This window comes from Carcharhinus amblyrhynchos, unplaced genomic scaffold (assembly GCF_965287045.1).
Source record: "Carcharhinus amblyrhynchos unplaced genomic scaffold, sCarAmb.v2.hapA scaffold_76, whole genome shotgun sequence".
In the NCBI taxonomy this organism is placed as follows: Eukaryota; Metazoa; Chordata; class Chondrichthyes; order Carcharhiniformes; family Carcharhinidae; genus Carcharhinus; species Carcharhinus amblyrhynchos.
In genome coordinates this window covers 362,566-389,953 of record NW_027649816.1, presented here as the reverse complement: position 1 = coordinate 389,953, position 27,388 = coordinate 362,566, and the positions used below count along the sequence as shown (strand labels likewise).

At 44.4% G+C, this 27,388-nt stretch overlaps 1 protein-coding gene across 1 annotated transcript in view; it reads right to left on the bottom strand.

Annotated features, from left to right (window-relative positions):
• LOC145337798 (dynein axonemal heavy chain 6-like) overlaps positions 1 to 27,388 on the bottom strand; it is a 785,492-nt gene that overhangs the window by 558,147 nt on the left and 199,957 nt on the right. Inside the window, exons 19-21 of the mRNA XM_080182651.1 lie at positions 23,788 to 23,909; positions 6,536 to 6,707; positions 2,171 to 2,275 (exon numbers count right to left, since the gene is read on the bottom strand). Coding sequence (XP_080038777.1) covers positions 2,171 to 2,275; positions 6,536 to 6,707; positions 23,788 to 23,909 — 399 coding nt within the window. The remainder of the gene's footprint in view (positions 1 to 2,170; positions 2,276 to 6,535; positions 6,708 to 23,787; positions 23,910 to 27,388) is intronic.

The following is a 27,388-nucleotide window of genomic DNA, read 5'->3' as shown; positions in this document are numbered from 1 at the left end:
CCTGAAGCATCCTGTGTTGACCAAAAAGGGAAGTTGTTTACTTTCAAGTAGATTTGGTAGCACCGAATTTTATTGCCTTCACGTGAAAAACATGCAATTTGAACTAAGCATAACAGCATTGTTTACAAGTAATTTCATTGTCTGTTTGAACCATGTGATCAGTTTCCAGTTCCACAACTGGTTGGACGATAGAGAATCTTCTGGAAGCAAGTGAAAGAATTTGTAGATAAAAGACATGCGCAGTCCTTTGTTTCCAGTGACAAATTCTATAGAAATCCCCTGTTGTAAGAAGTGTGCCCTAAAGGATATTCTTCAGATAAGACCACAAGTGTAGACTGTACATCGGGAATACTTCTGGTCAGGTTTTTCCTACATTTGATAGTGCCTATTTTCAGTTAAATGATTAAAATTAATGTTCAGTTAAGAGTTAAAATTCAGAAAAAAGGTTAAAGTATTGCAACTGTTTCAGTTGGTACCTAATGTGTTAAATGAAAGGAGGCTGTTGACTGAATTAAGGAGTTGGCTCCTGTTCTTATCATTAGCCTAGAATGTTTGGAGGGTGTTTAAATTAATAGCACAGAAGGGGGCTATTTAACCAATCATGCCTCTGTAACCACTGAAAGAACTGTTCAATTAGTCCCACTCTAGAAGCCAGGGCAGTTGGTGACAGGGAACTAGCGAGCTTTGCTAGAAGAAATGCCATGCAATGGAATAATAGTGAAGAAAGCCTGTGCCATAGATATAAAGGACAGCTACTTAAAGGAACTAGAAAAATGAAGAGGAGTTTCCTGGAAGCCTGAAGTAAAAGGAACTGGGATTCAAACAGGATAATGTCCATTCAAACCACAGTACTGAAAAGGATCTGGCTAGTGATGAGTCAGAAAATATCTGAAGTGGTTCCAAAGTTTGTGATATCTTACTACAGTTTGAGATGCTAAATGTGTGAGAGGGTGAGCTGTGAGGATGATGCAGAGATGCTTCAGTGTGTTTTGCACAAGTTGAGTGTGGGGATCTGCATGGCAGATGCAGTATAATGCGGATAAACATAAGGTTATCCACTTTAGTAGCAAAAATAGGAAGACAGATTATTTTTTGAATGGGTGTAAATTGAGAGAGGTGGATACTCAGTGAGACCTTGGAGTCCTCGTGTATCAGTTGCTGAAAATAAGTGCGCAGGTACAGCAGGCAGTAGAGAAAGCAAATAGTATGTTGACTTTCATAGCGAGAGAATTTAAGGATAGGAATGTTTTGCTGCAATCGTATTGGGCATTGGTGAGACCTTGAGTGTTGTGTGCAGTTTTGGTGTCCTTATTTGAGGAAGGATGTCCTTGCTATAGAGGGACTACAGCGAAGGTTTACCAGGCTGATTCCTGGGATGGCATATGAGATCATATGAGAGACTAAGTTGGTTAGAATTATATTCACTGGAGTTTAGTAGAGTGAGAGGGAATCTCATAGAAACTGATAAAATTCTAACAGGGTTAGACAGGGTAGATTCAGAAAGAATGTTCCCAATGGTGGGGGAGTCCAGAACTAGGGGTCAGAGTTTAAGGATGAGGGGTAAACCTTTTAGAACTGACGTGAGGAGAAATTTCTTCACCCAGAGGATGGTGAATGTGTGGACTTCACGACCATAGAATGTATTTGAGGCCAAAGCGCACCTAAAGAAAAATGCCCCCTACTTTTGGGAGAGGCAGACATGCTGTGGCAGGTTAATAGTTTCTCTTATGATATCTTCTACATGTATAAATGGGGGCGGCAATGATGTGGTAATTGTTTTTTCTGCTGCTATGTATATCCAGGGAGCAATAAGAACAATTGGAGGCCATTCACCTGTCATTCAGTTAGGTCACAGCTAATTTTTATCTTAAATCCATTGACCTGCTTTGTGTCCATTACACGTAAGTACCCCAATCGGATATAAATCTATCATTCTGAGTTTGGGCATTTTTCAATTGGCTCTTTGTTTGAAAGTATATTTCCTGACATTAGCAATCCAGCTGTCATTCTAACAATATAGCTTTGCTCTGGATTTCCAACAGAAGAATTAGTTTCTATCCATCTTCAACACTCAATTAGTTCACCCTTAATCTTCTGCTCATAAGGGAACAGAAATACAATCAATCCATCATTAGTGAAATCTTTAAACTGCAGCTTTGGTGGTTCTTACCCGGATAGCCTCGTGGTTTTTGCTTTGAGATAGGATATCCAACAATTCACTGTTACTGAGAAAATAAAAGCGTGGGAAAGAAATCCGCTTGGCTTCCAAGTAATCCTGCAAAAAACCAGCAAACCTGGATCTGTTTCACTTAATTCATCTAAACAGGAACATTTGTAGCAGTGAATCCACCAGAATCATAGCATGCATGTGTAGATCAGAATGTTACTCTAACTGGAGCATCAAAAGCAGATTATCTAGTTAGTTCTCTCATTGTTACTTGTGGAAGCTTGTGGATAAGGGTGATAGCTCCTCAAAGTGCAGTAAATGTTTAAAATTAATTTGTTTGTGTCACAAGTAGGCTTGCATTCAAAGTCAATGGTCCAATTGCACAGCTGAAGAGAAAAGGGAGTGAGTGAGGAATAATGATTGGGATTTATCCGTTAAGGAAGCAGACCAGCATTTCTGTAGTCATACTTGATGGATTTACTTAATTCAGGGCACAACAATAGAATCATTGAATCGCTACAGAGCAGAAGGAGGCCATTCAGCCCATCAAGCCTGCACCGACCACAATCCCACCAAGGCCCAATCTCTGTGACCCCACATATTTACCTTGCTAACCCCTTGACACTAGGGTCAATTTAGCATAGCCAATCAATCTAATGCGCATATCTTTGGACTATGGAAGGAAGCCAGAGCAGCCGAAGAATGTGCAAACTCCACACAGACAGTAACCCAAGCTGGGAATTGAACCCAGATCTCTGGCACTGAGGGGCAGCAGTACTAATCACTGTGTCGCCCACAAACCACCATGCCTGTCTAGTGTAAAATTAAAACTGGAAAAGTGGCCAAACCATAACTTAGTATCTCCAATTTCCCTTGTATCAGATCCAAGGAAGAGGCATACAAATTGACCACAGTAAACAACAAATGAGAGTAGTTTAGAATTCAGTAAAGGAAGGTCAAGGGGTTGACTCAAACGGAAAGTAGAGTATAAAAGTAAGACAGAAGATTGGTTGGCTAACAAGAAGTGAGTCAACAAAGGGGCACCAGGCTTGTTACAGGGATGGCAAGACTGTCTCATGGAGAGAATTTGAGCAAACTGGATCTGTCTTCACTAAGTTTTCAAAATTTGAGAGTTGATCTCATTGAAATCTCCAAAATACTTAAAGGAATAGACTGGATTGATCCAGGTAAAATCTTTCCTTTGTTGGGGAGCCTAGAGCCAGGAGGCACAGTTTCAAAATCAGGATGAAGCCAATTAGGACCAAGATGAGGAGGAATGTCTTCACACAAAGCATTGTGAATCTTTGGAATTCTCTGTCCCAGAGGGTTGTGGAAGCTTAGTCATCGAGTGTGTTTAAAGTAGAGATTGATAGATTTCTGATTAACAATATTATTAAGGGTTATGGGGATAGTGTGCGTAAAAGGCATTGAAGGCTGGAATTTCACAACCTTGCCACTGCTGGGGTTCTCCAGTCCTGTTGTTGGGAATGGAGATTTGACTGAGTGCAAAATTCTCCGTACTCTGGCAGCAATGGCCAGAGAATACGAGACCAAAGAAGTCAGCCATGATTGTATTGAATGATGGAGCAAGCTCAACAGGTGAAATGGCCTATTTCTGTTCCAAAACAACAGACATAAGTGGGTCATTTTCAAGCTGGCAAGATGTAACAAGTAGAGAGTCACATGGTGCTGGGACCTCAACTGTTTACAATCTATATCAATAATTTGAAAAAAACCATCAAATGTATATTTGATGATGACTCAAAGATTGGGAGGAAAGTTAGTTGTGAAGAGAATATAAGGGGGACTGCAAAGTGATATTGATAGGTTAAATGAATGAGCAAAAATTTGGCAGAGGGAGTGTAATGTGGGAACATATGCACTTGTCCACATTGGCAGAAAAATTTAAATGCAGCATATTCTGTAAATACAAAGAGTGCGGAACTCTGTAATACAGAGAGATCTGGATGCCCTGGGATATGAATCTCAAAGTTAAAACCCAGGAAGAACCAGTGTTAATGAGGGCAAACGGAGCACTTGTTTATTGCAGAGGGGAGTTCAATATAAAAGTACAATTGCACAGAGCATTGACACCAAATCTGAAGTATTGTGTATGGTTTTGGTCTCTTCATTTAAGAAAGGACATAAATACATTCAAGGCAGTTCAAAGAAGATTTGTTCAACTGATTCCTGGGTTTGAATAGGGACAGGGTGCAGGGTTCTCCTATGTGGAAAGATTGGACAGGCTGGACCTGTAGCCATTGGATTTCCCAGGTGATCTTACTGAAATACATAAGATCCTGAGAAGACTTAACAAGGTGGATGCTGAAAGGATATTCTCCTTAGGGGAAAATCCATAGCCAGGGAACAGTTTAAAAATAAGACACCTCCCAGTTAAAATGAGATGATGAGAATTTTTTGAGGTTTATGAGTCAGTCAAACTCTCAGGTTATTGAATATTTTTAGGTAGAGATAGACAAATTCTTGACTAGTATCTGGTGTAGGCAGGGGTGTGATGTTAAGGCCACAATAGGTGGGACAGTAAGTTACAATGAGGGGACAGTAAGTTACAATGAGGAAATAAGAACCTTACAAATGGATATAGATAACTTAGGAGAGTGGGTCAAAATGTGGCAGATGGAGTTTGTCATGGATAAGTGTAAGGTCATACATTTTGGTTGCAAAAATGGGAAGGTGACTTATTATCTAAATGGGGAGAGACTTCAGGTTGCTCCAGAGCAGAGGGATCTGGTGTCTTCATTCATGAGTTACAGAAAACTAGCATGCAGGTACAGCAGATAGTAAAGAAAGCAAATGGAATATTGGCATTTATACCTAAAGGAATAGAATATAAAGATAAGGAAATACTATTGCAACAATACAATATACAGCATCTCCACATCATGGCAATTATACAAGGCATTTGTGAGACCGCACCTGGAGTATTGCGCACAGTTTTGGTCCCCTTATTTGAGGAAAGGTGTAGTGGCATTGGAGGCAGTTCAGAAGAGGTCCACTTGATTGATTCTGGGGATGAGGGGTTTGTCATAGAAGACAGATTGGCCTATACTCGCTGGAATTTTGAAGAATGAGGGAAAACAAATTGAGGTATAGAAGATGATAAAATACATGGAGCGGATGCTTTCTCTTGTGGGGCATCCTTAGGAGAAGGGGTAACAAACTTAAAAACAGAATTGAGGAGAAACTACTTCCCCCAAAGGGTTGTGAATCTGTGGAATTCACTACCCAAAGTGCAATGGATGCTGGGACAGTGAGTAAATTTAAGGAGGAGTTAGACATATTTTTAATGGGTTCTGGGGAGAAGGCAGGAAAATGAGGACAAGGAGCATATCAGCCAAGATTGAATGGCAGAGCAGACTCGATGGGCCAAATGGCCTAATTTTGTTTGAGGAAGGGTGTCTTAGTTTACAGGGAGACTTGGACAAGTTGCAGAGCTGGGCCGAGAGGTGGCGGATGGAGTTTAATGCGGAAAAGTGTGAGGTAATTCACTTTGGCAGGAATAACAGATGTGTTGAGTATAGGGCTAACGGGAGGACTCTGAATAGTGTGGATGAACAGAGGGATCTAGGTGTATGTGTACATAGATCCCTGAAAGTTGGGAATCAAGTAGATAAGGTTGTTAAGAAGGCATACGGTGTCTTGGCGTTTATTGGTAGGGGGATTGAATTTAGGATCCGCAGCATCATGTTGCAACTGTACAAAACTCTGGTGCGGCCGCACTTGGAGTACTGTGTGCAGTTCTGGTCCCCACGTTATAGGAAGGATGTGGAGGCTTTGGAGAGGGTGCAGAGGAGGTTTACCAGGATGTTGCTTGGTATGGAGGGGAGGTCCTATGAGGAGAGACTGAGGGATTTGAGGTTGTTTTCGTTAGAAAGAAGGCGGCTAAGGTGGGACCTTATTGAAACATATAAGATGATTAGAGGTTTAGATAGGGTGGACAGTGATAGCCTTTTTCCTCGGATGGCGAAAGCTAGCACAAGGGGGCATAGCTTTAAATTAAGGGGTGGTAGTTATAGGACGGATGTCAGGGGTAGGTTCTTTACCCAGAGGGTGGTGAGGGATTGGAATGCCCTGCCTGCTGCAGTTGTAAATGCGCCTAGTTTGGGGGCGTTCAAGAGATCCGTGGATAGGTTTATGGATGGAAAGGGTTTGGTTTAGGTTAGAGGGTCATTGCTTTTTAACTGGTCGGCGCAACATCGTGGGCCGAAGGGCCTGTTGTGCGCTGTAATGTTCTACGTTCTATATCTTTTGAACTTACGAGCAATCAGATCACCCATAAATTGAAAGTGGAGCAGGCTAGAAGGTATCTAATGGCCTTCTCCTCTTAATTTGTACCCGTGTAAGTACCTCAAGACATTTCAGTAACTTTTCCAGGTTAGCATTGGTGGTCTGTAGGAGCTCAAGAACTCCAGCTGCAGTGGTTGCTTTCAGAATATTTGTGTTGCTCTGAACTTTCATCATCAATTCATTCCATGCAGCTTCAATCTGGGCAAACAGTTTTGCTTCTGTCGGAAGTTGCCTACAATATGAAATGACACCAAATCATTTCAAGCACATACAGTTACGTCAGCAATGCAACATAGTCTCATGTCTTTTTTGATCACTGTATAGTTCATCAGGCTATGTATGGGTAAAGGCAAATATGTCCAAATATGTCCAAATCAAAATCTAACCTGGATTTTTAGTTTCAGCCCCTAAGTGAAAATGTGAGTCATCAGAAACCAGAAGTACTCCAATAAGAAAGAAACTAAGTGAGAATTTGTCCCCCAGGTTTTTGATTTGTACTTCCTCTGTTAAGTTTATTGATGGCAACTTTGTCTTTTCTTGACAATGAGGGGCAGAATTCTCCTGTTTCGAGACTCCTTCGAAGAAGAAGATTGTCATTGCCTTCAGGAAGCATAAAGGAGAACATGCCCCTGTCTACATCAATGGGGACGAAGTAAAAAGGGTTGAGAACATAGAACATAGAACATTACAGCGCACAACAGGCCCTTCGGCCCACGATGTTGCGCCGACCAGTTAAAAAACAATGACCCACTAATCTAAACCAATCCCTTTTCGTCCATAAACCTATCCACGGATCTCTTAAACGCCCCCAAACTAGGCGCATTTACAACTGCAGCAGGCAGGGCATTCCAATCCCTCACCACCCTCTGGGTAAAGAACCTACCCCTGACATCCGTCCTATAACTACCTCCCCTTAATTTAAAGCCATGCCCCCTTGTGCTAGCTTTCTCCATCCTAGGAAAAAGGCTATCACTATCCACCCTATCTAAACCTCTAATCATCTTATATGTTTCAATAAGATCCCCTCTTAGCCGCCTTCTTTCTAGCGAAAACAACCCCAAATCCCTCAGTCTCTCCTCATAGGACCTCCCCTCCATACCAGGCAACATCCTGGTAAACCTCCTCTGCACCCTCTCCAAAGCCTCCACATCCTTCCTGTAATGTGGGGACCAGAACTGCACACAGTACTCCAAGTGCGGCCGCACCAGAATTGTGTACAGTTGCAACATGACACTGCGACTCCTAAATTCAATCCCCCTACCAATAAACGCCAAGACACCGTATGCCTTCTTAACAACCTTATCTACTTGATTCCCAACTTTCAGGGATCTATGTACACATACACCTAGATCCCTCTGTTCATCCACACTATTCAAAGTCCTCCCGTTAGCCCTATACTCAACACATCTGTTATTCCTACCAAAGTGAATTACCTCACACTTCTCCACATTAAACTCCATCCGCCACCTCTCGGCCCAGCTCTGCAACCTGTCTAAGTCTCCCTGCAAACTACGACACCCTTCCTCACAATCTACCACACCTCCGACTTTGGTGTCATCAGCAAATTTACTGATCCACCCAACTATACCCTCATCCAGATCATTAATAAAAATGACAAACAGCAGTGGCCCCAAAACAGATCCCTGAGGCACACCACTCGTAACTGAACTCCATGACGAATATTTACCATCAACCACCACCCTCTGTCTCCTATCTGCTAGCCAATTCCTGATCCAATTTCCTAGACTACCCTCAATCCCATACATCTGCATTTTCTGCAGAAGCCTACCATGGTGAACCTTATCAAACGCCTTACTAAAATCCATATATACCACGTCAACTGCCTTACCCCCATCCACCTCCTTGGTCACTTTTTCAAAAAACTCAATAAGGTTAGTAAGGCACGACCTACCCGCTACAAAACCATGCTGACTATCTCCAATCAATTCATTACTCTCCAAATAACTATAAATCCTATCCCTAATAATTTTTTCTAAAACCTTGCCCACAACAGAAGTAAGACTCACCGGTCTATAATTCCCGGGGAAGTCTCTGTTCCCCTTCTTAAACAATGGGACAACATTCGCTATCCTCCAATCTTCCGGTACTGTACCAGAGACCAACGACGACCTGAAGATCAGAGCCAGAGGCTCTGCAATCACCTCTCTTGCCTCCCAGAGAATCCTAGGCTAAATCCCATCCAGACCAGGGGACTTATCTATTTTCAAACCCTCTAGAATATCCAGCACATCCCCCTTATCAACTGCAATACTATCTATTTTACACCCCTGCAACCCAGTGTCCTCCCCAGCTATATTCATGTCCCCCTGCGTGAACACCGAAGAGAAATATTGGTACAATGCCTCTCCAATCTCTTCCGGTTCCACACACAACTTCCCTCTACTGTCTGTAACTGGCCCTAATCTTGCCCTAACCGACCTTCTGTTCTTGACATACCTATAGAACGCCTTAGGATTCTCCTTAATCCTATCAGCCAGTCTTCTCATGTCCTCTTTTAGCCCTTCTTAACTCACTCTTCAACTCCCTCCTAGCCAATCTAAAGCTTTCTAATGCACTTCCTGAGCCCTCAAGCCTCATCCGAACATAAGCCTCCTTTCTCTTTTTAACCAATGAAACAACTTTAGTGCACCACGGTTCCCTAGCCCTACCAAATCCTCCTTGCCTGACAGGGACATACCTATCACAGACTCGCAGTAGCTGCTCCTTGAAAAAACTCCACATTTCGGACGTTCCCAGTCCCTGTAATCTCCTAGTCCAACCTATGCTTCCTAATTCTCTCCTAATAGCCTCATAATTACCCTTCCTCCAGCTAAAACTACTGACCCGAGGTTCATGCCTATCCCTTTCCATCACTAAGGTGAATGTAACCGAATTGTGGTCACTATCACCAAAATGCAAACCAACTTCCAAGTCTAGCACCTGGTCTGGCTCATTTCCCAGCACCAAATCCAATATAGCCTCACCTCTAGTTGGCCTATCTACATACTGAGTCAAAAAACCTTCCTGCACGGTCTGTACAAAAACCGACCCCTCCAACGAGCCAGAGATAAAGCAATTCCAATCAACATTAGCAAAGTTAAAGTCCCCCATAACAACTACCCTATTACTTTCACTCCTAACCAGGATTGTCTCCGCAATCCTTTCCTCAACCTCTCTAGAACTTTTAGGAGGTCTATAAAAGACTCCCAACAGGGTGACCTCTCCTCTCCTATTTCTAATCTCCGCCCGTACTACCTCAACAGACAAGTCCTCATCAAACTTCCTCTCTGACACTGTGATATAGTCCTTGACCAATAAAGCTACCCCTCCCCCCTTCTACCTCCTTCTCTACTCCGACTGAAGCATTTGAACCCCGGGACCTGCAACAACCATTCCTGACCCTGCTCTATCCATGTCTCTGAAATGGCCACAACATCAAAGTCCCAGGTACTGATCCACGCTGCAAGTTCATCCACTTTATTGCGAATACTCCTCGCATTAAAGTATACTTCATGTTTTTAGGTATTCAGAACACCAACAACTCGTCCTGATCCCCCCATGCCGACACTATAGTTAAGAAAGCCCACCAATGCTTCTACTTTCTCAGAAGGCTGAGAAAATTCAGCGTGTCAGTTACGACTGTCCAATTTTTACAGATGCCCCATAGAAAGCATTCTTTCTGGTTGTATCATAGCTTGGTATGGGCTCCTGCTCTGCCCAAGACCGCAAGGAACTACACAAGATCGTGAATGTAGCCCAAACCATCACGCAAACCAGCCTCCCATCCATTGACTCTGTCTACATTTCCCGCTGCCTCGGCAAAGCAGCCAGCATAACTAAGGACCCCATACACCCTGGACATTCTCTCTTCCACTTTCTTCCATCATGAAAAAGATACAAAAGTCTGAGGTCATGTACCAACTGACTCAAGAACAGCTTCTTTCCTGCTGCTGTCAGACTTTTGAAGGGACCTACCTCGCATTAAGCTGATCTTTCTCTACACCCTAGCTATGACTGTAACACTACATTCTGCACTCTCTCCTTTCCTTCTCTATGAATGGTATGCTTTGTCTGTACAGCACACAAGAAACAATACTTTTCATTATGTTCATACATGTGACAATAATAAGTGCGGAATTAGGCAGATCCAGCAGGGTCTGTCCCACATGCAGGGTGTAAGCAACCCCAGCAGGAAATGGCTAACAGCCTCAAGAAATATCTGTTGCTTGTTGTATATGGGAGAACGATGTTAGGGAGCACGGAGGGTTTAAAATAAGAGCTTTATTTGCAGGTGTGTGTTCTCTTGCATGGCTACTTCTATTCACTGTTTCCCATGCTTGTGACATCACTTCCAGTGAATACATTAACAGGACAGAGCTTCAGCAAACTAATCAGGATTAATACAAGTAAGTAACATTCCCCCCTCTTAAATTGAATGTCTCTGACAAGATTCAATTGGTCAGACAGTCTGGAGGTTATCATTATCAGAACAGTTGACGATGAACCTTTGGCATCTTTGTCTTTACACTGGCGGTAACCTCTGTGTTTTCATTTTTACCTGAACATCATCAGCAGTGGGTTTAACCAGTGTTGTTGGCATTAGAGGTTCTCCAGCTGTCTGGTCTGTAGGTGAGCTGCTGTTTTCCTCAACGGCGTCCATTGGTGTCTCGGGTTCAGGCTTTGTCTGGTTGAATCTGGATTCTCCGCAGCTTCCATTTGTCCTTGCTGTTGCAAACTTTTTTTCATTTTTGGAGGTTTCAATAGATTGAATGCTGGTTGTAGTTATCTCCGTCATTAGTACTGCAGGAGAGATCTTGGTCATTGAATGAACAGTATTCTTATACATTAGTAGGAATTTATTAAGACATTTGATCAGCAAACATTGATCCTGGTTGCTGTCAAGATATAGTTCATGGTTTGGACAAAATGTTTTGCTAGTCCATTCTCTTGCAAGTAACTTTTGAATTCTTGTCAGACAAATTGGGGTCCGTTATCACTCACCAATTGTTCAGGGAATCCAAACCCACTAAGCTTTTAGCTTCTTGATAGTCTTCTCCAGTGTAGATTTCATCACAGCAACCTCTGGCCACTTTGTGTAAACATCGACCATTACCAGAAACATATGTCCTGCAATATTCACATGCACTCATTGTCAAGTCTCTTCAGGCCATTCCCATGACTGCGGTGGTGCTGAGGATGGCAGATTTCTTATCTTCCCACAGGAGAAACATGTTCTGGCTTTTTTTTCAATTTCCACATCCGGTTCAGACCTACAGAAGTAACTCCTCGCTATTTCCTTTATGTGTAAATTCTATAATGGCACTCATGAAGCTTCTATAACACTAGCTTTCTCAATGGTGGTGGAATGATCCTGCTGAGGCCCTATACAGGACATCCTGACTGATAGCTCCAATCTCCTGGAGTAGTATGGCTTCAGGTTAGATGTTAGTCGGGTGAAGTGCCGGATGATTGGAGGATACCTCATGTTGTTCCATTGTTTAAAAAGGCTCAAAAAGTAATCCGGGAAATTATAGGCCGGTAAGTTTGACGTCAGTAGTAGGTAAATTATTGGAAGGAGTACTAAGAGATAGGATCTACAAATACAAAGAACAACAAAGAACAAAGAACAACCCAGCACGGGAAACAGGCCCTTCGGCCCAACGAGCCCGCGCTGCCGCATCACCCTACACCTATTCTACCCTGCGTGTCTACGAATGGAACCCCTAACTTAGCCAGATTCAGGGGAGAATAGTGTCAATTTGGTAAACCAATCAGCCTAAGAGCACATCTTTGGGGTGTGGGAGGAAACCGGAGCGCCCGGAGGAAACCCACGCAACCACAGGGAGAATGCACAAACTCCCACAGACACAGGCCCAAATCCATGTATCTGCACAGCCAGCAGTGCTAGTCACCGAGCTGTTACGGCGCCCGTCTACCGGTCCAGGATCAAGCACACACACCGACACAAAGTACTAGGCCACTCCCGGAACCTCCAAGAGCAGCCCACGCACGACCCACCGTGTGCATGCCCCTCGTTTGACAACGAGGTGGACCTCCACCTGCAGAATAAAAAGACAAAAACGTTAACTTACAAGTTTGCATTTCCGGTGTCTCCCGAGGTTCTGACCTTATTTAATAGCCCCTACTATAACCCTCCATCCTCGTTTCGCTCATGTGTCTGTCTAACTGAACCTTAAACGAGTCCAACGTTCCTGCCTCCACCACCCTACTCAGTAGCGCGTTCCATACCCCCACGACCCTCTGCATAAAGAACCTGCCTCTCACATCCAAATTATACCTCTCCCCCCTCACCCTTAAATCATGACCTCTCGTATTTGTACCCAGTCTAGGGAATGGTCTCTCACTGTTGACTCTACGTATTCCCTTCAGTATCTTATATACCTCTATCATGTCCCCCCTCAATCTCCATCTTTCCAAGGAGAAAAGTCCCAGCTTCTCCAACCTTTCCTTGTAACCCAGTCCCTCCATGCCAGTTAACATCCTGGTAAACCTCCTCTGCACCCTCTCCAGAGACTCTACGTCCTTCCGGTAGTAAGGTGACCAGAACTGGACGCAGTACTCCAAATGCGGTCTAACCAACGTTCTGTAAAACTGAAGCATTAGACTGCAGCTTTTATACTCTATACCCCTTCCTATAAAGGCTAGCATTCCATAAGCCTTCCTAACAACCTTCTCCACTTGTGTCGCAACCTTCATAGACCTGTGAACCTGCACTCCCAGGTCCCTCTGTATTTCTATACTCCTAATCGGTCTACCTTTTATCACATAGCTCCTCTCTGCATTATTCCTTCCAAAATGCATCACCTCACATTTGTCAGGATTAAATGCCATCTGCCACCTATCTGCCCAATGCACCAACCTATCTATATCCTGTTGCATCACCTGACATTCCACTTCAGTATCCGCCAACCCCGCCATCTTGGTGTCATCCGCAAACTTGCTGATCACACCACTTACGCTCTCTTCCAAGTCGTTTATGTATACTACAAAGAGGAGAGGTCCCAGTACTGAGCCCTGTGGCACACCACTGGTCAATGGCCTCCAGCCCGAAAAGGTCCCCTCCACAACTACCCTCTGCCTCCTATTGCCCAGCCAGTTCTCAATCCACCTAGCTATCTGACCTCGTATCCCATGCGCCTTAACCTTTTCTACCAGCCTACCATGAGGGACTTTGTCAAACGCCTTACTGAAATCCATATAGATGACATCAATGGGTCTCCCATCGTCAACCGTTTTTGTCACCTCCTCGAAGAATTCTACCAGTTTCGTAAGGCAAGACCTCCCTCTAACAAAGCCATGTTGCGTATCCCTAATCAGATCACAACGCTCCAAATGCTCATACATCCTACCCCTAAGTATTTTTTCCATTAATTTCCCTACCACCGATGTCAAACTCACCGGTCTATAATTTCCAGGGTTATCCCTACTACCTTTTTTGAACAGCGGTACCACATTAGCTACCCTCCAGTCCTCTGGGACCTCACCTGTGTCCAAAGAAGAGACAAAGATTTGCACCAGAGGCCCAGCAATTTCATCTTTCACCTCCCTAAGCAGCCTGGGATAAATACCATCAGGCCCCGGAGCTTTATCCATCCTTACGCTACCTAAAAGCCCTAGCACTTCCTCTCTCGTAATAGATATTTCCTGCAACTGATCCTCAACTCCCTCCAAGAGACCGCACACTACCGACCCCCTCTCCTTCATGAACACCGACGCAAAGTATTCATTCAGGAGCTCCCCCATTCCCTCCCACTCAATACATAACTCCCCACTTTTGTCCCTAAGAGGACCAATTTTCCCTCTAACTACTCTCTTGCTCCTAATATAGGAATAAAATGCCTTCGGATCCTTAATCCTACCAGCCAAAGCCATTTCATGCCCTCTCTTCGCCCTTCTAATTCCCCTTTTTAGCTCCCTCCTACTCTCTCTATATTCCTCCAGCGCACTCTCCGTACCCAGTCGTTTTGACCTAACATACGCCTCCCTCTTCTTCCTGAACAAGTCTTCAATACCTCCTGTAATCCACGGCTCTCTAATCCTACCTTTCCCATCCTTCCGCTTAACCGGAACATACCTCCCCTGCAACCATTTCATTTTGCCCTTAAAACCCTCCCACTTGCCAACCGTGGACTTGCCAGCTAACAGTCCCTCCCAATCAGTGTCCTGCAGCTCCCTCCTAATCCGGCTATAGCTCGCCTTTCCCCAGTTCAGCACGCTCCCGTTCGGCCGACACTCATCCCTATCCATTTTTATCCTAAAGTAGACGGACTTGTGGTCACTGTTAGCCACATGTTCGCCTACCTCTATCTCAACCACCTGCCCCGGCTCATTACCCAACACTAAATCCAGTATAGCCCCTCCCCTAGTCGGGCTAGTTACATACTGCTCTAGAGACCCTTCCAAAACACATTTCACAAACTCCTCTCCCTCCGTACCCCCAGCTCTAGGCCCCCTCCAATCCACTCCAGGAAGATTAAAATCACCCACTACAACCACCCTATTCTTCCTGCACCTATCCAAAATGCCCCTGCAAATGCCTTCCTCCACTGACCTCGGGCTGTTGGGTGGCCTATAGTATAATCCCTAGCAACGTAATCTCTCCCTTTTTATTCCTCAACTCCACCCACAGTGACTCAATCCCTATCTCTTCCATATTGTCCTCCCTCTGCACTACTGTGATGTTCTCCTTTACTAACAGTGCCACCCCTCCACCTCTCTTCAACCCTCCTCTGACACACCTAAAACACTTATACCCAGGAACATTCAGCTGCCAGTCCTGCCCTTCTCCGTTACAGCCACCACATCTAACTTCCTCACAAACATCAAGGCCCTAAGCTCATCCGTTTTTCCTGTCACACTCCTAGCATTGAAACAGACACAGTTCAACCCACGAGTGTCCCTCGGAACCTCCTTCTCCCTGATAATTTTCCTTTCTCCCGGCTCTCTCCTAGCCACATCCCCACCCCCCCTCCCTATTAGTTTAAACCATTCCTAAACACCCCAGCTAACCTCCCCGCTAAGACACTAGTTCCCCTTCCATTCAAATTCTCCCCACCCCTCCTGCCCTTCTCTCCTAAATACCTCCCAGTGGTCCATAAAAGTAAAGCCCTCTACCCTACACCAATCCCTCAACCATGCATTCAGCTGCATGATCTCGTCATTCTTTGCCCTGCTGGTACTAGGCAGCAACCCAGAGAGTGCCACCCTGGAGGTCCTGCTCTTTAGTTTGGACCCCAACTCCCTAAATTGCCTACGGACCTCTATCCTACTCCTCCTTCCTATGTCCCCCTCCCCTATGTGTACTATGACCTCTGCCTGCGTCCCCTCCCCTTTCAAAATTCCCTCTACCCTTTCTGTTACGTCCTTTACCCCAGCTCCAGCAAATACTTGGATGGACAGGGACTTATTAGGGAGAGTCAACATGGCTTTGTGCATGGTAGGTCATGTTTAACCAATCTATTAGAGTTTTTCGAGGAGGTTACCAGGAAAGTGGATGAAGGGAAGGCAGTGGATGTTGTCTACATGGACTCCAGTAAGGCCTTTGACAAGCTCCTGCATGGGAGGTTAGTTAGAAAGTTTCAGTCGCTAGGTATATATGGAGAGGTAGTAAATTGGATTAGACATTGGCTCAATGGAAGAAGCCAGAGAGTGGTAGCAGAGAATTGCTTCTCTGAGTGGAGGCCTGTGACTAGTGGTGTGCCACAGGGATCAGTGCTGGGTCCATTGTTGTTTGTCATCGATATCAACGATCTGGATGATAAATGTGATAAATTGGATCAGCAAATCTACTGATGATACAAAGATTGGAGGTGTAGTGGACAATGAGGAAGGTTTTCAAAGCTTGCAGAGGGATTTGGACCAGTTAGAAAAATGGGCAGTGAAATGACTGATGGAGTTTAATGTGAGTGTATTGCACTTTGGAAGGACAAGTGTGAGGTATTGCACTTTGGAAGGACAAACCAAGGTAGAACATACAAGGTAAATGGTCGGACACTAAAGAGTATAGTAGAACAGAGGGATTTGGGAATACAGATACATAATTCCCTAAAAGTGGTGTCATAGGGTCGTAAAGAGTGCTTTTGGAACACTGGCCTTTATAAATCAAAGTATTGAGTATAAGAGTTGGAATGTTATGGTAAGGTTGTATAAGACATTGGTGAGGCTGAATTTAGAGTATTGTGCGCAGCTTTGGTCACCTAATTACAGGAAGGACATTAATAAGGTTGAAAGAGTGCAGAGAAGGTTTACAAGGATGTTAATGGGACTTGAGAAACTAAGTTACAAAGAAAGGTTGAATAGGTTAGGACTTTATTCCCTGCAGTGTAGAAGAATGAGGGGAGATTTGATAGAGGTGTACAAAATTACGATGGGCATAGATAGAGTGAATGCAAGCAGGCTTTTTCCACTGAGGCTAGGGGGAAAAAAAAACTAGAGGACGTGGGTTAAGGGTGAAGAGGAGAAGTATAAAGGGAATATTGGTGGTGGTGGGGGCGGTGGTTCTTCACACAGAGTGGTGGGAGTGTGGAATGAGCTGCCAGATGGAGTGGTAAATGCGGGCTCACTTTTATCATTTAAGAGAAACTTGGACAGGGGTGTGGAGGGATATGGTCCAAATGCAGGTCAGTGGGACTAGGCAGAATAATGGTTCAGCACAGGCAAGAAGGGCCAAAAGGCCTGTTTTTGTGCTGTAATGGTCTATGGTTCTATATCTTTCCTTGTAATACCATATCTATCCTTTCTGAGAATATTGGGTGCTTCCTCACTTGTCTAGAAGTGACTGGTATATTGTCTACTCGTTCAATGCAGAACATATTCCTGCTTGAGTAGTCTGATGAACTACCTGGTTTTGGCAACCTTGAGACCAATTACATTACAATGTCGACCTTACTGTTGGTATCCAGCAGTGTAAACACTTGCAGGCAAAAGCAATGCCCATTTTGTATTCCTTTAGAGTAATGGAATTCCCATGTGTCATCCAACCCAAAAACAGTCATTGTTAATGGATCATCCTTTAATGTAAATTTTTTATAATACAGGAAGTGATGGAATTTCTTTAGTCTAAAAGTGATCCCGAATACTTTGTGTTCAATCTAAGCGTAGTTACTTTCAGCTTTGTTCAAGGTTTAAGAAGCAAAAGCAATGGGTATTTCTTCACCCAATGTGGGAGACCACTGTTCCTATACTGTAAAGAGATGCATCAGAAGCTAACTGTAGGGAGAGTGGCACCAAAATGCTTAAGAACTTCAGATTTGAGAAATGCTTCTTTGGCTTGTTGGAAGGAATTATTGCATTGATCCAAATGCTTCATGTCTAGTTCTGATACAGAGCTTACGTAATGGTTTCAGGATGATTGCCCAGTTTCAAACAAATCTGCTGTCGTGGTTCAACATTCCCAGGAAGGAATATTAATATTAGTAGGAAGGAAAATTAATATTCTGAGGTGCAAGCACCTCTGTAATGCCTTGCTCTTTGAAGGAGATTTGTGAAGGCCATGCCATCAGTCATATATCCCAAATACTCAATGGAGGATTGGAAAACTCATCTGTCCTTCTGGGCTCTCAGGCTACAGTTTCCAATCTCTGAAGAATGGCATCCAAATTCCAAAGAGATTCCTTTTCATCTCCCAGTGACTAGGACATAATCCACATAGCAATATACCGGGATTAGGCCCATTGCTCTTTGAAACAATGTTGGAGCTGAAGTGATATCAAACAGCAGTCTTTAGACAATCTTAAACAAGCATTTATGTGTCACAATTGTCCCAAGTTCCTGTGACTTCTTGTCCACATTCATTTATAAATGAGCCTGGCTCAGGTCAATTCTGCAATGTGGAGTAATAATAATTGTGGACCCATCCTTCTTGATGACTGGAACTGTTGATGTAGTCCATTCACTAATGCTGACAGGTTCCAAAATTATTATTTTCGCAAGTCGTTCCAAGTCTGCTTCCACCTTTGGCCTAATAGCAAATGGTACAGACCTCGCCTTTAAACATTTTGCTTGCCTTTCTCCTTTTTATTTTCAGTTTAACTGCAATACTTTTCATGCTACTAATTCTCCATCAAACACAGTCTTCTTTGGAATTTTGTGAGGCCCGATCCTTCAGCGGTTATCATGTTGACTTCAGCCAGTTCAGTTGAATCTTCTCCAGCCAGGCAGTTGCATTTACTGTGTAGAGACAAATCTGCTGTTTGCCCAACAGGTTACACAGCTACTTCAATACAGCCCTTCAATGGAACCACTTCAGCTGTGTACATAAGAACATAAGAAATAGGAGCAGGAGTAGGTCATCTAGCCCCTCGAGCCTGCCCTGCCATTCAATAAGATCATGGCTGATCTGATAGTGGGTTCAGTTCCACCTAGCCGCTCACTCCCCATGACCCTCAATTCCCTTATTGGTTAAAAATCTATCTACCTGTGACTTAAACACATTTAACGAGGTAGTCTCCACTGCTTCAATGAGCAGCGAATTCCAAAGATTCACTACCCTCTGGGAGAAGAAGTTCCTCCTCAACTCTGTTCTAAATTGACTCCCCCTTATTTTGAGGCTGTGCCCTCTAGTTCTTGTTTCTATTCCAAATGGAAATAACCTCGCTGCTTCTACCCTGTCGAGCCCCTTCATTATCTTATGTGTCTCTATAAGATCTCCCCTCAACCTTCTAAACTCCAATGAGTACAGACCCGGTCTACTCAATCTCTCCTCATAAGCTAACCCCCACATCTCCGGTATCAGCCTGGAGAACCTTCTCTGTACTCCCTCCAAGGCCAATATATCCTTTCACAAATAAGGGGACCAAAACTGCACACAGACCTCCAGCTGCAGCCTCACCATTACCCTGTACAATTGCAGCAAGACCTCCCTACTTCTATATTCTATCCCCCTCGCTAAAAAGGCCAACATTCCATTCACCTTCTTGATCACCTGCTGCACCTGCAGACTGGGTTTTTGTGATTCATGCACAAAGAAATGACGTTCTTCAGCACACTCCTTGGTGGCTGCAAGGGAATATGTCTCTGTTTCTCCTTGTATAAGTGTTTTTGGCACCAGCAGGACTGCTGCCTCAGTGGCAACTCCATCCTTACTGGCTGTGCATCCAACGCTGGAATGACCCAATGTCAGTGTGTAGCACCTTCAGTGATAATTCCTCCTTAGACTATGATTTGCTTTATTTTTTTTTTCAACCCTTTTGTAAAACATCAATATCTTTCCTTTTGTTCTGTTGAAATGCTGTCTTGGTTTGTTCTTGTTTCTTATTTTCACTTTGAGCTTGTTATTTCTTCCAGCAGCACGCTCTGTGTCTTTTTTTCAGTTTTGACATACCATGTCTTTATACAAATACTCAGTTGCAGAATGCACTGGCTTCACACGGGTAAATGTATGAATTTCGAGATTCTTGGGTGTTGATTCAGCAGACGTTTTGTGTATTTGAGTACACAAACTCAATTGCTAAGCTTCTTAACAGCAAGATCCATCAAAACAGCCTTTTACAGAGTAAGGTTACTCTCAGGTAACAAATATTTCTGTATTGCATCACTGCAGAGCCCACAGACAAATATGTCATGGAATGTCATTTCAGAACATCTCCAAGCTTTCTCAATATTCTGCAAGTCTTTAAGCCCAGGCACAAATTTCACAATTTGGTCTCCATCTTGGTTTCTTTTGTAGAATCTAAAGTGCTCCGCAATCATCTGGCTTTGGTGAAAAATCTATTCATTCTCAGGTTGCACTAAACATCAGAGGAGTTTAAACATTTCCCCCCCCATCATGCTCGGAAGTGGGCACCCTCATATCCTCAGCTATTTTATTTGCCTGCAAAAAAGTTAAAACTCTCAGTACAGGAGCTCCACTGCTTCACCTTCTCATCAACATATCCCACAATATTAAACTCCTGCCATTTTCTCAACTAATGGAGGTTTCCTGTATTCGTACTTCACAAGGTGTTTCCAGCAGCTACTTTGATTGTTCCTTCATACAAGGCAAAAACCCGAGCTTCAGCCTCTTATTTAACACATCCAGCTGTACAAATGCTCTGCAGCAGGTTATAGGTCCTCACCATTACAGTTCCTGACCCTCACCTGGCCTGTTAGCTCTGGAGCATTTGCCTTTCTGTTCCGAACTTTCTCCTGAATTTTCTTTGTTTCTGAGTGGCTGACAGCACCATTTGTTACATGTTGGAAAATGATGTTAGGGAGGACAGAGGGTTTAAAATAATAGCTTTATTTACAGGTGTGTATTAGCTCACAGGGCTGCTGCTTCTCAAACTGTTTCCCATACAAGGGACTTGGGACTTGTGACATTGCATCCAGTGAATGCGTGAATATATTAACACAGCAGAGCTTCAGTAAGCTAATAAGAATCAATATAAATACATCACCTCCAAGCTACCACCCTGCTCTCGAGCCCATCATCTGAGAAGCATCCATTGCCCAATTGGACAACTAAACCTTCTAGAGTCTTCATACATCCCTTCCAGGAAATGATGTGGCATTCCTTCCAGTCACTCAGGCAACAATGTCAGAGCCCAGCTTCCCTCCCATCTGTCTTCCACCTACCTTTCATTGTTCATTATCCTTATCCATCTCATTGTCCCTCTGCATTGCCCTCCTCCCACATCGCCCACCGCTGAAACCCCAGGCCCTCACCCTCACCAAGCAATCCACCTCCTGTTGAACTTCAGACTTTTGCTTCAGTGAGAGAAACAGCACAGTGCTCTCCAGATAGACACCGGTATGTGGCACTAGTGGGAAGGACATCCCTGTACTCCCTAACCCAAGGTGCAGTATTGATCCAAGACACCGGAGGGCCCCTGGGTCCAGCAGTACAGTGCTATTCATGAAGGCCAACTCATCATGGCGATGAGGGCAGGAATCAATCTGCCTGGTTGGGGGGTGAGCAGCACAACACTGTGGCAGAAAATTGTTGCACTCACCCCACAGTCTCAAGTGAACTGAGGACCAGGGTGTGCACATCATTCATTCACAACAGGGTTTGATGCCAACGTAAACGAAAGATTAAAAGGTCTTACAGAAGGCCAGCGGGCAGCCATTTTAATGAGCATATGAGTGCAAATCACTTTTGTTACCTGCCAATGGGAACAACGGCCATTAATCAATCATTGGCAGAATTGCAACATGACTTAACACAAGTGGGTTTCCGACTTGGTGCCTCTCACCAAATTCTCCACATCCGCCTACCACCAAACACACTACAGGCAGGATTCTGTCACAAAAGGCATGGCAGGTTTGTCATGATGCATTGTAGATCGCATTAATCTGCAGCTAATGAAGAAACACTGACATAAAGCGGATATCTCAACAACATTAGAAACACTTGTGTAGGATGACAATGAATTTTAAGGAACAAAAAAAACAAAGAAAATTACAGCACAGGAACAGGCCCTTTGGCCCTCCAAGCCTGAACCGACCATGCTGCCCGACTGAACTAAGAGCCCCTACCCTTCCGGCGACCATATCCCTCTATTCCTATCCTACGTACGTATTTATCAAGACACCCCTTAAAAGTCACTACTGTATCTGCTTCCACTACCTCCCCTGGCAGTGAGTTCCAGGCACCCGCTACGCTTAGTATTTAAAAAAAAATCTGCCTCTTGCCCCACACACCTTAAACCTGTGCCCCCTAGTAACTGACTCCTCCACCCTGGGAAAAAGCTTCTGACTATCCACTCTGTCCATGCCTCTCATAATCTTGCAGACTTCTTCCAGGTCTCCCCTCAATCGCCATCATTCCAGTGAGAACAAACCAAGTTTCTCCAACCTCTCCTCATAGTTAATGCACTCCACACCAGGCAATCCTTTTCTGTACTCTCTCCAAAGCCTCCCCATCTTTCTGGTAGTGTGGCTATAGTGAACACTGTATTCCAAGTGCGGCCTCACTAAGGTTCTATAAAGCTGCAACATGACTTGCCTATTTTTAAACTCAATGGCCCAGCCAATGAAGGCAAGAATGCCTTGTGCCTTCTTGACTACCTTCTCCACCTGCATTGCCACTTTCAGTGACCTGTGTATCTGTACACCCAGATCCCTTTGATATCAATACACTTAAGGGTTCTGCTATTTACTGTACATTTCCTATTTGATTAGACCTTCCAAAATCCATTCCCTCACATCTCTCTAGATTAAACTCCATCTGCCATCTCTCTGCCCAAGTATCCAATCAATCTATTCTTCTGATGGTCCTCATCACTATCCACAAATTCACCAACCTTTGTCTTCCCGCCACTTGTCACAGCCCTCCATTCAGAAACACATCCTTCCATTGCTACCCTCTGTCTTCTATGACCGAGCCAGTTTTGTATCCACCTTGCCAGCTCACCTCTGATCCCATGCGACTTAACTTTCTGCACCAGTCTGCCATGAGGGACCTTGTCAAAGGCCTTACTGAAGTCCATGCAGACAACATCCACTGCCCTACCCTCATCAATCATCTTCATCACTTCCATGAAAAACTCGATCAAGTTACTGAGACACGACCTCCCCTTCACAAAACCATGTTGCCTCTCTCTAATAATTCCACTTATTTCCAAGTGGAAATAAATCCTGCCTCAAAGAATTCTCTTCAATAATTTCCCTACCACTGATGTAAGGCTCACCAGCCTGTAATTACCTGGATTATTCTTGCTACTCTTAAACAAAGGAACAACATTGGCTATTCTCCAATCTGGGACCTCCTCTGTGGTCAGTGAGGATATAAAGATCTCTCTCAAGGCCCCAGCAATTTCCTCCCTTGCCTCTCTTAGTACTCTGGGGTATATCCCATCAGGCCCTGGGGTCTTGTCTACCTTAATGTTTCCCAAGAACCCCAATACCTCCTCCTTTTTGATCTCAACATGACTCAAACTATCTACACACCCTTCCCCAGACTCATCATCCACCAAGTCTTTCTCTTTGGTGAATACTGCCACACAGTACCAGTACTCATTTAATACCTCGCCCATTTCTCTGGCTCCACACATAGATTCCCTCCCGTGTCCTTGAGTGGGCCAACCCTCTCCCTGGCTACCCTCTTGCTTTTTATATATGGAAAAAAGCCTTGGGATTTTCCTTAATCCTGCTGGCCAATGCTTTTTCATGACCCCTTTTTGCTGTTTTTACTCCTTGCTTAAGTTTCTTTCTACTTTCCTTGTATTCCACACTTGCTTCGTGTGTTCCCAGCCTCCTAGCTTTGACAAATGCTTCCTTTTTCTCTTTAACTGGGCTCACAATATCCCTCATTATCCAAGGTGATAACAAGAAGTGAACAGTCTGGCAGAGAAGATAGGACTGATTCTTACCTTTGAATATCAGGAGCTTGAAAAATGGGATTGAGGTAGAGCCAGTTCCGCTGACACGTCATCCATTCTTCTATTGTTTGCACCATAAGATTCAGTTTACGGTCCCACTCTGCCACCTCTTTCTGCACAAAAAGGGAATTACTGTAAACTCAGGCCAGCTGCATTATTACTAAAATACCTTTCTGATACAGGTATATAACTAAGTACACATCCACTCAGGGTAAACAGCAAGCTCATACCCACTTAATCCACTTTGACTGGAGTTGTGCCTTTATCCCCATCCCATAGGCTGCACAATACAGAAACACAGACAAGTGATTGAGGAACCTCTCAAAACTCCTTGTCTGACCCTTCAAAGGTAATCCAGCAGCTCTCAGAGACAACCTTCATGAATGTTTGTAGGTTTTTATTATGTGTGCACGTTGCATGTCCGTATCTACGGCTAAGCGCCTAAGTTGTGTGTGCTGTAGTTATTGTTTAAGTTGAGTAGGTGAACGGGATACCTTTAAACACATCTGGTTTTGCTGATTTTAGAACATAGAACAGTACAGCTCAGTACAGGCCCTTCGGCCCTCATGTTGTGCTGAGCTTTGTCTGAAACCAAGATCAAGCTATCCCACTCCCTATCATTCTGGTGTGCTCCATGTGCCTAACCAATAACCGCTTGAAAGTTCCTGAAGTGTCCGACTCCACTATCACAGCAGGCAGCGTATTCCACACCCCAACCACTCTCTGAGTAAAGAACCTACCTCAGACATCCCTCCTATATCTCCCACCATGAACCTTATAGTTAAGCCCCCTACATCCACCTGAGGAAATAGTCTCTGAACGTCCACTCTATCTATCCCTCTCATCATCTTATAAACCTCTATTAAGTTGCCTCTCATCATCCTCCGCTCTAGAGAGAAAAGCCCCAGCTCCGTCAACCTTTCCTCATAAGACCTACCCTCCAAACCAGGCAGCATCCTGGTAAATCTCCTCTGCATTCTCTCCAATGTTTCCACATCCTTCTTATGGTGAGGTGATCAGAACTGAACACAATATTCCAAATGTGGTCTCTCACCAAGGTCCGGTATAGTTGCAGCATAACCCCACGGCTCTTAAACTCAAACCCCCTGTTAATAAACGCTAACACACTGTAAGCCTTCTTCACGGCTCTATCCACTTGAGTGGCAACCTTCAGAGATTGTGGATATGTACTTCAAGATCTCTGTTCGTCCATATTCCTCAGAACCCTACCTTTAACCCAGTAATCCGCATTCAAATTTGTCCTCCCAAAATGAATCACCTCGCACTTATCAGGGTTAAACTCTATTTGCCAGTTTTTGGCCCAACTCTGCACTCTATCAATGTCTCTTTGCAGCCTGCAAGAGCCCTCCATCTCATCCACTACTCCACCAATCTTAGTGTCATCAGCAAATTTACTAACCCACCCTTCAGCCCCCTCCTCCAAGTCATTGATAAAAATCACAAATAGCAGAGGACCCAGCACTGACCCCTGGGGTACACCGCTGGTAACTGGCCTCCAATCTGAAAATTTTCCATCACCACCACCACCCTCTGTCTTCAATGAGACAGCCAGTCACTTATCCAATCGGCCAAATTTACATCTATCCCACACCTGCTTACTTTCTTCATGAGCCTACCATGGGGAGCATAAGAACATAAGAAATAGGAGCAGGAGTAGGCCATCTAGCCCTTCGAGCCTGCCCCGCCATTCAATAAGATCATGGCTGATCTGAAGTGGATCAGTTCCACTTTCCCACTTTGTCCCCATAACCCTTAATTCCCTTGTCTGTCAAAAACCTATCTACCCATGACTTAAATATATTTAGCGAGGTAGCCTCCACCCCATCAACAGGCAGAGAATTCCAGAGATTCACCACCCTTTGAGTGAAGAAGTTCCTCCTCAACTCCGATCTAAACTGCGCCCCCCCCTTATCTTGAGGCTGTGCCCTCTAGTCCTGCTATCCTTTCTAAGCGGGAAGAATCTCTCTACCACTACCCTATCCATCCCTTTCATTATCTTATATGTCTCGATAAGATCACCCCCCCGCCGACTTCATCCTTCTAAACTCCAACGAGTACAGACCCAGTCTATTTAGTCTCTCTTCATAGTCCAACCCCCTCATCTCCAGTATCAGTCTAGTAAACCTCCTCTGCACTCCCTCCAAGGCCAAAATATCCTTACGCAAGTGCGGCAACCAAAACTGCACACAGTACTCCAGCTGCAGCCTCACCAGTACCCTGTACAGTTGCAGCAAGACCTCCCTGCTTTTATATTCTATCCCCCTCGCTATAAAGGCCAGCATCCCATTCGCCTTCTTGATCACCTGCTGCACCTGCAGACTGGGTTTTTGCAACTCATGCACAAGGACCCCCAGGTCCCTCTGCACCGTAGCATGCTGCAGCTTTTCGCCCTTTAAATAGTAATCCCTCCTACTATTATTTCTGCCAAAGTGGATAACCTCACACTTCCCAACATTATACTCCATCTGCCAGGTCCTCGCCCACTCGCTCAGCCTATCCAGATCCCTCTGCAGACTTTCCACACCCTCCACACAATTTGCTCTACCACTCATCTTCGTGTCATCAGCAAATTTCATCACCCTACACTCAGCCCCCTCCTCCAGATCATCTATATAAATGGTAAATAGCTGAGGCCCCAGCACCAATCCCTGCGGCACTCCACTGTTCACCAACCGCCAATCAGAATAGCACCCATTGATACCAACTCTCTGCCTCCTATTTGACAGCCAATCCTCTATCCACGCTAACACCTTACCCCCAACTCCGTGCACCCTAACCTTCTGTAGCAACCTATTATGAGGCACCTTATCAAACGCCTTTTGAAAATCTAGAAACACCACATCCACCGGTTCCCCTCTGTCTACCGCACTAGTCACATCCTCATAGAAATCCAATAAATTTGTCAAACACGACTTCCCCTTAACGAATCCATGCTGCGTCTGCTCGATCAAACCATTCTTTTCTAGGTGCCTTGCTATTTCTTCTTTGATGTTGGATTCAAGCATTTTTCCAACTACAGACGTTAAACTAACCGGCCTATAATTCCCTGCCTTTTGTCTCCTACTTTTTTTAAACAGCAGCGTAACATTAGCCGTTTTCCAATCTTCCGGCACTTCCCCAGCATCCAGTGAATTTTGGTAAATAATCACTAAAGGCATCCACTATCACCTCTGCCATTTCCTTCAGAACCCTGGGGTGCATTCCATCCGGTCCTGGGGACTTGTCCACCTTCAGTCCCATTAGTCTATCAAGCACTACCTCTCTAGTGACAGTGATCGCATTCAGGCCCTCAACTCCTACCATCCTTCTATCTTTAACACCCGGCAAACTATTCGTGTCCTCCTCCATGAAGACCGAGTCAAAAAACTTATTTAAGGCCTCAGCCATTTCCTCATCTCCCACCACTAAATCCCCCCTCTCATCCTCTAAGGGTCCAACATTCACATTCACTCTATGAACTTTATGAAATGCCTCACTAAAATCCATGTATACGACATCAACTAATCTACCTCCGTCCACACACTTAGTTACTTCCTCAAAGAATGCAATCAAACTTGTGGGGCAAGACTTA